At 40.9% G+C, this 14,027-nt stretch overlaps 1 protein-coding gene across 38 annotated transcripts in view; it reads right to left on the minus strand.

The window, feature by feature from the left end:
• LOC147020161 (CUB and sushi domain-containing protein 3-like) overlaps window positions 1-14,027 on the minus strand; it is a 1,491,173-nt gene that overhangs the window by 163,166 nt on the left and 1,313,980 nt on the right. For all 38 annotated transcript variants that reach the window (XR_015061662.1, XM_085895237.1, XM_085895221.1 and 35 more), the window contains 7 exons: window positions 13,689-13,877; window positions 8,943-9,120; window positions 8,116-8,261; window positions 7,164-7,244; window positions 3,518-3,631; window positions 1,588-1,776; window positions 740-886 (listed from right to left, as the gene is read on the minus strand). Coding sequence is in view for 37 of the 38 variants with exons in the window: in XM_085895237.1 (XP_085751363.1) it covers window positions 740-886; window positions 1,588-1,776; window positions 3,518-3,631; window positions 7,164-7,244; window positions 8,116-8,261; window positions 8,943-9,120; window positions 13,689-13,877 (1,044 nt within the window). In the remaining variant the exon portion in view is untranslated. The remainder of the gene's footprint in view (window positions 1-739; window positions 887-1,587; window positions 1,777-3,517; window positions 3,632-7,163; window positions 7,245-8,115; window positions 8,262-8,942; window positions 9,121-13,688; window positions 13,878-14,027) is intronic.

The following is a 14,027-nucleotide window of genomic DNA, read 5'->3' on the forward strand; positions in this document are numbered from 1 at the left end:
CACTGCGTGTGGCGAATATCTAAGCTAGTGGCATTTCAATCTTCTTGAGGAGAATATGGTAATTTCAGGTCTTTTATTCAGTGTTCTTTCGTTTCTTTAACTTGACGTATTAAGAGCAATTGTCCTTTAAAATGCACTTGGATTGGTGCAACAAGGAAAAATAAAACTGTTTCTAATCAAAAGGACTCATCACAAATAAAATATGACATTTATGACTATGCACCAGGAAACACAAATGCATCAGAATGTTGCAGAAGTAGTACTTACCTTTGAGCTGTTTGGTCTGGGTTCAGTTAACGGCGCGACTATGAGCTTTCTGATTGGTGCTTCACAGGCAGGGTACGCCATCATTCAGATGGATAATAAGCTGGGCATCTAGCATTATTCGGTGGATGTTAAAGACCCTAGGGGGTGTTCTTTCAAGATTAGGAGAGTCATCGATGGCATGCTGAATAAATTACAAAATTCTGCCACCTCGATTGAACATCTGGCCTGGCTAGCAGGTTTGTGAAAAACATTCGTCCATAAAAGTTACAAAGCAGACTCCACCAGAAGATTGGAATAATTTGCGGCCTTAAAGTAGAAGCAGCACCAGGAAACGGCAAATGTAAATTTTGCTGATATTCAGCTGAGTTCCAGGAAGTTTGGATTAATTCAATGTACCTCCTAAACATGCACATAGAATGTGCTTAAAAAAAACAAAAAAAACGAGCAAAATTAAAACAGCGGAAAATTTCACCGGAGTAGTGAAGGCGAAAACCCTTCTTGCTGGTGGCGTGATCCGATTTCCAATACACGTAGGCCTCAGGTCCATGCGTGGCGAAGGACAGGGGGGCGGTGTGGTCTCCACTTAGTCCTGCCAATCGTGGATGGTCTCTGTTCACACCTTCAGAGCAGATAAAAACGGTATAGCAAGAGGCCCACAATGAAAATAGCTGTTGTGATAGGGTACGGCATTACGATGGATGGATTTTTTAAGGAAAGGCAACCTAATTATGCAACGATTGCTTTGCGGTTTAAAACAAAGCTCTAATAAGTGTCTCCATAACAAAACCAAATCTTAATGATTTTGCATTTGCGCCATTAGTCATACAATTTCAAGCTAACTGTCAAAGAGGTCACAAACAATTAATGATGATATAGCAAAACGAGACAATTGGGAAACAATAATTTTGTTTTCGGTCTTCGTGAAAAAGTACTTACGAGTGTAAAGATTTTAAACTTCATGAAACATAAATCAGATCCAATTAGTTTCACCGATATTATGCTAAGATTAACTTAAAATGCACGCAGCATTTCTTTATTGTCCATTACTCAGTGTCCAATAAACAGCCATGGAAAGGTTATTGTGTATACTGTTGTGGTTGTCGTTGTGGGTATTATTTTATCAGGTTGTACTTTCTCGAGACCGTAAAAAGAAAGCGATTTTAATCATCCCAAAGGTGACATAGCAAAGATTAAAATGGCGCTTGCTTCATACCCGTAGCACGTTTCTGTGCAAACAAAAGTCATATTGCGAAGGGAAATAATCATAAATAGAACAATAGGAAAGGCCACACGGTTGAGGCACAGAAAACAATGCCGTACCATCAAAAATCTCGAGTTCATCGTACTGCCTCTCACTCTGAAAGGATTCCACGTAAAAGGTAATATTGTGATCCTTCTCAACGACCACAATCCAAGAGCAGGTCTGCAGGTAGGGGTAGTTTGCTGGGTATGCAGGGCTCAGTATTATGCCACTCGAATCTGTCCGCAGCTCTTCCGAAGGGCAAGAGGCTGTGTCGTGAGAAGAAACAATAATAGTCTTAAATGACTCGACACATTTCAAAACGAAAGCTAATTATGCAAACTCCTTAAACTCCTGTTATGGCTCCTCCATGAGCCTCGACACTGTGTATATATATATATATATATATATATATATATATATATATATATATATATATATATATATATATATATATATATATATATATATATATATATATATATATATATATATATATATATATACATATATATATATATACATATATATATATATATATATATATATATATATACATATATATATATATATATACATATATATACATATATATATATATATATATATATATATATATATATATACATATATATATATATATATATATATATATATATATATATATATATATATATATATATATATACATATATATATATATATATATATACATATATATATATATATATACATATATATATATATATATACATATATATATATATATACATATATATATATATATATATACATATATATATATATAAAAACATGAAACAAAACGTATTTATACCAATTTTTCTCAAACTGCTCAATATCACGCACCATTAAAATATGAAGTATCATGGTCCTCCTGACGGGGAGCGCTGAACCTAAAACATGACATTCATCTCCGAAGAAAAAGTAAACTTGGTGCAGTGTCGTTGGAAAGAAGTTCTGTATGTCCATTGAGCAAATGTTCTCTTCAAAAGACAAGAAAGAGTTAACCAAAGGTTTGAGTCTCTTTGGCTTCAAATTCATTTCATCATGGGAGCTTAATGTCCAGGTTGAAAGATCTGTGGACTGAACGATCCAATCATTCAGTGGGGTTGTCCCACTCTCTTGAGGTCGCTCATGGGATATCAGCTGAAATTGTGCCAACGAATAATAAATAAACTCGATAGAGAATGCATGGTATTCCCTTCAACTGCTGTTGCTGCAGTGAAACTTGATTCCCTCACAGAAGCTCAATGAGTAAGATCTGGCCTCTATAAAATGCTATCCCATGAGGAACATTACAACAACATTTGTTGTATTTTGGTGCTTGGCAATCACCTCCGGGCTCCTGCAGAAACTGACCGATCCATCCACTTGGCCATTTGTCTCAGTTTCACAAATTTGCTTATCCGACTGGTGTCCTGGCAAGGTGTTCAACTCGCCTCTCCTCTCTGTGTAATGGAACTCACAGGCATCTCAAGGCAATCGCACCGCAGCTTTAGGCACGTGACTTGATTTCTCCATTTATAAACATCGAGCCAAGTCCACAAGCACAGCAGTGCAGTCAGAGAATGAGTTGTGCACAGTACCCGAATTGACTCAAAATGCTAAGGACAATCAATAAATCTCAAAACAAATGTGTGAGTGATTTCAAGGAAGATTTGTCTTTTTTTCGGTAGTGTGTGGAATCATGCTCTTTGAAAGAAAGCGCACACACACACACATACACACACACACACACACACACACACACACACACACACACACACACACACACACACACACACACACACACACACACACACACACACACACACACACACACACACACACATCATCACATTAATGGCACAATACATGAAAATTAGAAAAGTTTGCATGAACATGATATAAAATAAAGATAATATGATACTTGAGATCAAACACAGAAAAAAGGACATCCCTGGCTGGGAATGTGAATGCATTGGCACAGGTTTTGTGATTAAGTCCTACCGGTGCAAGTGGGAGGTGTTGGCACCATCTGAAGCCAGGTGTTCAACTGGCACGTGAGAGTGGCGCTGCCGATGAGTGTATATCCGCGTCGGCAGCGATAGGTAACCATGTCACCTATTATGTAGAACAGTTTATGTGTATGCAAACACAACTAATACATATACACATATATATTACACACACACACACACACCACACACACACACACACACGTACCTCCACTCAGTGAGGTGCAAAAGTACGAGTCCACTTAAATCAATGCCAAGTTTTCTGAGGTCAAATTTCAAACACGAATTCCCCATAATATTTGCGAGTACCAGAGTACCTGCCTGATGGGCGATCTTATTCCAAACATGCAATACGTTTCTCTGATGCGTATCTTTATTTTGGCGGTGTATAGGCAACTGACTGCCTCCTCAATCTCTCCCGGAAATAAAATAAAAAAAAATCCGGGTTATGTGCATGAAGCAAATATGTACATACCTACTGCATTCAATTAAAAACACCTCACTGCACTGGAAAATGTGGGGACAGGAATACTGCACTGTAAATTGTGGGGAGTTATAATAACTACACGATACACATTTACATTGATAATTTGCGTTCCTCCTCCCCCCCCCCCACTCTCTCAAGACCATAAGCAAAGATAAAAACACCACAATAAATTAAGTGGCATCATGATGATCCTATGTAGCAAGTCTGGATGTAATCAGCCCAGAACTGTAGGAGGAGTAGCGCGTGACGAACACACACAAACACCGGTCCGTGAATTATAGTATGGATGATGAAGAAGGTATTCCTTATTGGGTAAGTAAAACCGAGCTGTAAAGTATAAGTTCAGTTTCAATAATCCTAAATTCTGTCTCTCCGAGCCTCTTCCTTTGACCGTTTCAATCAATTTACAGCGACGTCATTATCCGCGTTTGGTCCCAACCAAGTGATCTTCTGTGACGTCACAATCAGCAGTGACGTAGTTACAACCGGTTGACATGTCCTGTCCATTGTTCTCACACCTATATAAAGCCCGGATGAGGGAAAGAGCAGTCACTGTATAGAGCTTTCTTGATTGATGCGGTCACTGTAAGCGAGCTCTCTTGCTCGCGGTGCAGTCTCACGGGGCTCGGGAAGCTGCTGTTCGCTTCCCTTCACTTGCTTCTCGACCCCCTTCTTTATCCTGCTTTCTTCGGTGGGTCAGGTGGTGCTTCGTCGTGGAGCACAGTGCAGTATCCCTCCATTCCTCATCGAGCTAGCGAGTAGTGGTGGCGGTGACGTTCCTCATCTTCCCCGGTGATGGGAGGATAAGGTGAATGCCCTCCTTTTTCCCTGGACATAGGGGGGTGACCTCCTTGTTCCTCCCCTATGATGGGGAGGGGTGAGGTGACCTCCCTGCTTTGCTTCTAGATTTTGAGGGCCATCAGGTGAGGTATCCTTCGCCTCTCTGGTGATGGAGGGGAGTAAGGTCAGGTCCCCTGCTCTTCCCCGGTGATGGGGATGGGTGGGGTGACAGCCGCACACTTTCCCCGTGATGGGGTTGCGCGTCGTAACATTCCCTCTCCTCCCTGGGTGATGGGCAGGGGTGAGGTGATGATGACTGTGAACTTCCCGGGTGATGGGTCAAGTGGCATGATTTTCCTCTTCAACTGATGGTTTGAGTAGGTTGGGTGATGGGGGTTGTTGGGTGAGTCTCTTCCTTTCCCCGGTGATGGGGAACTGTTAGTCTGTGTTCATGTTCTGCTCACTTGTGTGTCTGTGTGCACATGCTTGTGTATATGTATGTGTATGTGTGTATGTGTGTAAGTGTCAGTCGGTGTGTTGCCACTGGGTGATGACATGTGTCCAATGCAATGGTCTCGATCCATTGCCGCTGGCTTGCTTAAAGCGAAGAGAGAGCCGAGTGCAGAAGTCTCTCCTGCCAGTCAGCAGCCTCTGTCTCACCAAGACTCTAGTATTGCCTCCTCGCGGTGACACATGGAAACTGGGAACCTTGAGAACCTTGGCGAATCTACAGGAGATCTCAGAGGAACCTCGGCCCCCAGAGATGTGACGTGCTGGTCCACCAGCGTGTGGACATGCCCTGGCATCCCCATCACCCAGGTCCCAGCTATGGGTCAAATAGCACTCACTGCCTTGTGAGTCAGGCAGGCTTTGGTGAGTCAAAGGCTAAGGGAGCCTAACCCTTACAGAAAAGTTACGGTGGAGTGGAGCCCCATTAGGCGGATGGTGATCCCTTTTAGCAACCACCTTTTGGCAACTCCTACAACAGGCTCCAGATGTAGGGACTTCTGTATTTCCTCTGGATTTAGCCTGCGATGTCGAGAGGGGGGGGGGTAGATACTGGGCAAGTCTGAGCTCATGAAACCTTGCCCAGGCTTTGCAGCCACATACACATACTGTAAATACATACCACACAAAATTATAATACTTACGTACTCACACATAAACCTCACACATGGAAAGTGACCTGGATTTTACGGGTTTGATCCGTTTAGGTTTCTGAAAACCCCTCAGACCCGTTAAAATGTGGTCAAAACCCGGATTGGATGGAAAGTACGATCAATTTTAAAGATGTCATGTTTTACTTCCATTCCACTCGCTCGGATTGACACAGGATGATAGAACTGCAGCGACCTGTAGTTGATATGCAAGGTGTCATCCAGTCTCGTGTCTTTGTCTATTGGCTGTGAGGTCATGAACTTTCCCTCACTGAAGGCCACCTCGACGTCCCCCAAGATTCTGCACACAGTATCATGTCACTTCCGATCACGTTGACCATATTGCCGTCACCACAAATCAATCCATCTGCGCTTTCCCAATTCACTCTTCCACGTCTTGGTGAAATTTATCAGAACTTTCAAGGATTTTAAATAGCAGGATTTGATTCGATTCGGATTGTTTTAATTCACGCAAAGTGTCCACCAATTACCAGATTCAAACCGTAGTAAAAAAAATAATTAAATAGGACAACACGCATGACACCATCTTATCACAAAGACCTACATGGAGAGAGAGAGCAATAGGTTTGAGTACAGCGCAGTATCCCATTGCATTGATATTTATTACCGTGTGAATTTGGAATGGTAATTTATGGCATGAAATATCGTTTATGTTGTTGTTAGGAATGCAGCCTGCGCCTGCTGGGTTGCATCATTTTTCTGGAAGCATGATTGTGCTGCTGATGCAGTGTCCCTGTTCTCACTGGTGTTATTGATCCATCGATGATCAACGCAGCTGGTGTTATTGATCCACCGATGATCAACTCACCAGATGTTATTTCAACGACACGAAAGGGGCTTGAACTCAAGACCCTAAGATCTTAAGCAAGGCACCTTAGCTATTAAGCCAACACCAGGCTTGTATCGTTGATCATGATTTGGACTTCTGTTTACACCCCGGTCCATCAATATGCTACAAAACAAACTGTGCAGCCTGGCGGAGGTGTGCGCTCTCTCGAGTCATGCCCTTCCAGTTTATTTTGTTATCCCGTCTCAAATAATAAATTTCCTGCTGGAGTCATACGTTTGCACTTCACTATGTGTGCACAGTATAAAGGCACATATACATATACACACACACACACACACACACATAAATAATATATATGTATTCCATTAGACAGGAAGAATGTTTAGGTGCTTGTGTGCTATACCGATTTTGAGGTTATTATCCCACAGAAGAACGTCAGCGTTTGCCACTGGTGATGGCTGCGTGCATTTTCGGAGCTGGTACGCTGGGAATATGACATACTCAGAAATAAGCTCACACATCTAGATGAATGAAACATTGCACATTAAAACCTCAAACACTCATCCATCATGTGACCTTTGAAACCACCCGTTGATAAATGTATTTAAGACCATTGTTGTTGATGGTGTCAGATCAAAAGTAGCTTCAAATACAACTTTTGCTCACCAAAGCCTCTCACCCATGACCAGCAGGGATCACAAATTAATGCAAACAAGGAGCGTTTTGGGATTCCTCCAATGCAGGTTTACAGATCCACATCAAAACCAAGTGAATAATAATTTACACTGACACAGTATAACTCAATTATGGCCCAACAGACTCATCACATATTGAGGAAGGCTCAGAAGAATAAATTAACTACAATGGTACTCTTCGACATCACGACGTTGACCGATATGCCTCCTCCCACATTATTCCATCGGGATACATACTTGTATCAAATTTGATTTAAATTCCTTCAGCTGTTCTCAAGTATCACATTTTTACCTGACCTTTGACCTTGTGATGCACAAATCTAATCAGTTCATCTTTGCATCGTAATATATGCTTTTACCAAGTTTTGTCAAAATGACATGACTGGTTCACAAGTTAGCACAGTAAAAGACATTTTTTTTTTACCGAACGGGACTTCTGATCTTTGACCTCTTACTCCCATAATCTAATCAGTTCATTTATACATCATTATACATACTTGGACCGAGTCTGACTAAGATACCTTTAGCCGTTTTAAAGTTATCGTGGGAACGAAAACCTATCAGACAGACAACCCCAAAAACATAATGCCTCCGGCGTCTTTGTTGGCGAAGGCATAAAAAGGTAGTTGAAACACACACAGTACTGATATGAATACTTACCAAAAAAGGTGAGTGCAAAAAAACCGCCAATGGAAAAATCACTCTGGAAGCGCATCAGTACGTGGTGGGTCAGACTGCTCACCGCATCCAGGCCGGAGTTACCACTGAATATACCCAGCTGGTGGGAGCTCTGGTTTGGCCCGTCCCTATCACCAACAGCAGGAAAAGATGGGTTGAATGTGTTATTCAGTTTCACTTGGGCTTACTGTCAACAGGAAATTAAAAACGATTTGCTGAAAAGACAAATTCAACAGAGCTACGAGTAATCAATGCCTTGATGGGATGCTTTTCATGAGATTAGCATGAAGATCAAGAAATCTCCATAGATCAATAAAACTTTTTGTTGGTTTTTAGAGGCCATCTCCGTCATATGTCCAGAAAAAGGCAGAACTTTTTCTCCTTCTAAAGTACTCTTCCCTCCCTTCTCAATTTCCTCCTCGCTCCTCCACTGCTGTTTATTTTTCTTCTCCCAGCTGCTATTTTCAATTAAATATTTTATTAATTTTAACCCCTCCCAACTCCCAACAGACAATCCCTCAATTATAATCGTGTAATAAGAACTTGAATTTCTGATGGATACGAAGCATTGTCTGCTAATAAATTATCTCACAAATCCTAGACCTGATGGGATGCTCATGAGATCTCATAAGAAATCAATTGGATATTTTGTGATGTGTGCAAAGCATTTCCTTTTAAAAACATCACACTTGGCAACTTAATTTAACAACATTAAGTTAAAGGAAGTTAGGGCATATCAGTTTAGAAAATTACTTTGGGAAATACATGGGAGATTTTAATGCAATTTACCTTTGATTTAAGGCACTGACCAGATAGAAATGAAGTCATAAATGGGTTCGGTATGTAGCAGAGTAAAGTTGATGTGAATCCCATGTCCGTGAGGGACAGAGATGAGCCAAGTGCAGTCCTGAAAGCTTGGATACTCTTCAGGGTAACCGGGGGAGTACACTGTTCCTTTCATGCCCGTCACGTTACCGCCACATGGAGCTGTCGGAATATGGATGCACGGCATGGTCCAATAATTAATCAGCATTTGGTCATTGTGCAGAATGCAGAGTTGCACAAACTCAACATTTGAAAAACCTGTAAGGCATTCCCACAAGGTTCAAGTTTAAAATCATATTTACGAATTGCGACATGTTCCAAATGATAAATTATCTTCTACACATGAAATTGGTTTTTCTGATCAAAACACATTACTGATGAAGCTGGGATCTCAAGTTCAAATCTCATATGCTGCATTGACCCTTCCATTATATACTGATGTCTAAGTAATTCATATAAAAGTCCATTGAAAATCAAGTTATCATCATGTGATGTATGTACACGAAGTTCTCATGTTAGCCACATATCATGATAAACAATGATCGGATCACATCATTTCAGTCTCATATTGTCTCAACTCAACTGATAAGCAGGATCTGAATCCAGACCTCAACCAAAATCGAAACGGCTTGTTCTTGTCACCTAACCTACTCGTCCACCTTGTTGTGTCATAAACCGTACTTAACTTTTTGAAATGTGTTATATCTCGTTTTTGGCCCCATCTCTCAATGGTGAAGAATCACTTAGAAAATTAATACATTTTCGTGTCGGAATATGGATTCGGATCTTCACCATTTGTCCTCATAATACGGATATATATCTACATATATAAAAATATATATGTGGATATATATATATATATATATATATATATATATATATATATATATATATATATATATATATATATAGATATGTACATATATATACATATATATATATATATATATATATATATATATATATGTATTTATTCACATACATATGATATCAAACAAATCCATGGTGAGTTTTCCAACCTTCAATTGAATGCACAATTACACAACGTTTTGGTTAACAACATGTGAAAGCCACGTGCATCTGGTCACCTTTCTTAAAAATGATGATAAATTCATCAAAACCCCCTGTAAACCCAAAGGTGAGTGAGCAAAGGTGGATAAACCAATCAATGCACATGTCACATCACTCACAAATTCTGACCTTCTTTCAACTAAAAAAAAACGTTTTAGCACATTTAAAGATCAAACAAAATACTCATGTAGCCCTATGGGATTACAACCACAAATGTTATTATCTAAACATTTGGGGTTGCAATCCAATTGGGAAACATGAGTGTTTGTTTGATTCTTAAATGTGCTCATGTTTTCTTTTTTTTTTAAATCTGTGTGTTGGCAATTCCTTTTATTCACTTCATGTTCCAATTGGAGTGTGTGGAATGGAAAAGAGTATGTGTGTGAGAGAGTGGCTCAGGCTGCGTTGAAAGGTTCACTTTTCGTTTGGAGGAAGTTTATGAAGGCAGGTCGAAAAATGAAGGTTGAGGTTTATTGGTTGGTGGTTCTTTCAGCCCCAAATGGGGTCGTGACTGACTGAGCATGGAAGAGATATGGAGATATATGTGTATGTGTGTATGGTTGGTGTTTTGAGCAGTTGGGTGTGACTGGGAAGGTTGGGGGGGGGGACAGAGAGACAGAGACAGAGACAGAGACAGAGTCAGAGAGGTTAGGACACAATATTTGGAAGCAAACACAGGTTTGAGGTATTCGGCCTTCTCACGAGAGGAGTCAGCTGTGGTGTCATTTGAAGTGAGGGAAGGGGTTGAAGTGGAGCATACACCAGACAGACTTCACATGGTACTGTCGAGGTTAATTGCATTAAACATACACATTAGATATTGACACACTCTCACAGTTGAAATCAACTAATGTACTCGAGTTTGACTATGTATCTACCTATGTGAGACTCTTATGCTCTTTCATTGAAGTTTTATATGTATTTGTTTCAACAATGAATATCAACGTTTTAGTAATTATGCGCTACATATTATTGAATCCAATTAAGAATATATATATATATATATATATATATATATATATATATATATATATATATATATATATATATATATATATATATATATATATATCTGCTTCCCATGATAATGATGATTTACTATGTATAAATCAAACTGACGAGAACTATTTAATTACCTGAAAACATCACATGAGTTCCAGTGGTATAACTTTGACAGTATGTTTAAATAACTTTCATATTCTGGTTTGCTCTATACTTAAAACAAATACAGTATATGGTAACTCCTGTAGGCACCTGCTTTCTGTTACAGTAACTGGTGAAGCTTGGAATATTATCTGCCCTGGGATAATGTTAGAATGACCGTTTCCTGAAGCTGTTATTTTCATTGTCATCCTGAAGCCATGAGCTGTGTGTGTATTTCATCATTTATGTAAATCCTTCTCCTGGATCTTGATCAAGATGTTTGTGCTTCTTCCCATTGGTTGAATTTTGCTGAGTTCATCTCTCCCCCAGCCTAAGGATTAACCACAAGCAGTTTCTTATCTTGTTTTGTTCAACTGTCTCATTGCACAATTGTTTGCTTGAGTGTATAAAAGGGAATTTGCTGGGGCACTTAGTCAGAGGGATTCCGGCACTGCGTGGGTGCGTGCTATCCCTTTCCATGTGCACATGTAATAAAGACTTGAATTCTGATGCATCAAATCTGAAGTGGAGACTGGGTTTCTTCGATAGTACCACCAGGTTTTAGAGGAAGACAAGTTTGAAAGTTCATTCTTGAGATTGGACAGATGTTTCCTGGCTCTTCTGAGAGTAGACACACACTTGTTGCGGGCTTTGAGGAATGATCTTTGGTTGCCTTCGGTTGGATTTACCTTCCAGGAGGAGAATGCAAATTGTTTTAAGGAAACTGCCTCACCACAGGATTCAAAGTATCAAAGGTGGGAGGATGGGTAAGATCAATGAATATGAGATGGGATGAATCTGTGCATGAGAGAAAGCAGGTTTCTGTGGAACAATTTCCAGGCTGAATTGATATCAGGAGCCAGTAGATATAGGAGATCATTCCTGAAATGTGATGGCTGCTTGTAGTCTCTGCCACTTTGCCTGAGTGAACTGCCAGACTCGCCGGTGCTGAGGCTGTTCTCTGAGAATGGCCAGAGAGAGGCTGACCTTCACAAACACATTGGTGTCCCTTCCACTGCCATTAGTTGGTGGACATTAAAAACCCCACAGTGTCCATCGTGAAGAGTAGGCAAGCCATTGCCAGCACACTGAGCAAGCTCCAATTTCCTGCCTTGACTCACTGCTGGGAAGGCAATGGCAAGTCACCCAGCATTACCCATGCCAAGACACTTGCTTAGGCAGCACCCACACTTTGTAAAGAGTATGGTACAGATAACTGTCTCACTAACTCAGTCAGTCGGTAGAGCATGGGACTCTTAATCCAAGGGTGGGGGTTTCAGCCACACAGGTAGAATTTTTCTGCAACCAGACTTGGTGGTGTAATGGGTCCAGCATCCACTCTAAGTCTGGAATGTCGGCGGTTCGAAAACGACCCTGGTAGATTCATACCAAAGACTTAAAACGGTATGTGCTGCTGTGACCTTTACAAACATAGAAACCATACAGAAACACCAGGAACAAAATGAAATTAAAAGATTGAATTACATTAAACAGTCACATGGTGTTACGATCTCAAACCACTGTTCCCCACCAGTGTTACACCCTGCACAGCTGACTGGTGTTTTGCCCTCAATGTACTGTAAATATGAACTCCATAAGTGCAAGATGACATTTTTCAGAAGTCGATAAGTTTTCCATGTGTGGGTCTTGCTGTATACGCAGTCAGATTGACCGAGCGGAATTATCGTATTTCAATGCCGGTGCTAGATCAAAACCCACGTGTAAGCTTCTCACCACATTGGAGGATGGGATGGGGTGGGGGAGTGGATGGGAGGGGGGAGGGGGGGTCTACCAGTGGTTCAGTCAAGCATGATGGGCTTAAATGCCACTTATTTACTTAAATCAAGAAACAGAGTAGACAAACAGCATAGCATGGAAGAAGAATATCCCGAAGGCACTCAATCATAATGATGGAATTAACGAGCAACTAAACACACAACAGGCCACAATGAGTCATATGAGTGGCTGACAAAAGCATACCATGTACAAGCAGCCATCTATCCCAAGGGAGGGAAGAGAAGCAATATAAAAAGAAAATAAAATTGCAAGGGATCAAAGGAAAAACCAGATAAAAAGGTAGGGAAAGGAGTTCAGGCCCGTTAGGATGGGACTCCTGACAACTCCATCAGAGCAGCAGGGCAGAAGAAGGGAATAAATGGCTCGGGCCCTGTCCCAGCTCCAAGGGTCCCCTGAAGCCTCAACAGTCTATCTTGAGCACTTCTCGCTCACTCTCACTTGTCCTTTTTCCCTCACGGGCAACAAATGACGTTGTTTTGCCTTCAACAATGCAGTTCCTCTATGAGGCCTTTACTGCACCAGAGTGCACCAAACCCAGGCAAATACAGCAGCTTCCTCATTTCCACCATCTCTGGTCACCACCTCGTGCCCCAATAATCCTGGCTTTTTCTTTGCTACCATCACTGCTGCCTCTGAGCACTGTTAGAGGTGTATCATTATTGATGCCACCTAAGCTATTGGCACCTCCCCTGACCCCATAACCAGAACAGTACTCTTACCAATGCATTGTGGAAAAGGATGATCCCAACTGCGGCTTACACCATGCTGACATGTGAGGACAGGTTGACCAATCAAGGCAAAGCCTGTCTGACAACGAAACACCAATGACTGGCCGACACCGACTCCTGACCCCAACACGTGGCCATTTGGAAAAGGTAGTGGATCTGGACAGTTCTGTAGCTCGTATGCTGTGAGAACACATTTGGAAAGGGGTAAAATTAGTTTCAAAAACAAAGATCTGTCATCTCAATGAAAGATAAAAGAAGGCCCTTTATATCTTTATACCAACTGGCTTATTATCCTCCATGAGGAATGGCATACTCCAATATGCCACCCAG

This window comes from Eptatretus burgeri, chromosome 9, assembly GCF_056783735.1.
Source record: "Eptatretus burgeri isolate ZD-2024b chromosome 9, Ebu_testis_v1, whole genome shotgun sequence".
In the NCBI taxonomy this organism is placed as follows: Eukaryota; Metazoa; Chordata; class Myxini; order Myxiniformes; family Myxinidae; genus Eptatretus; species Eptatretus burgeri.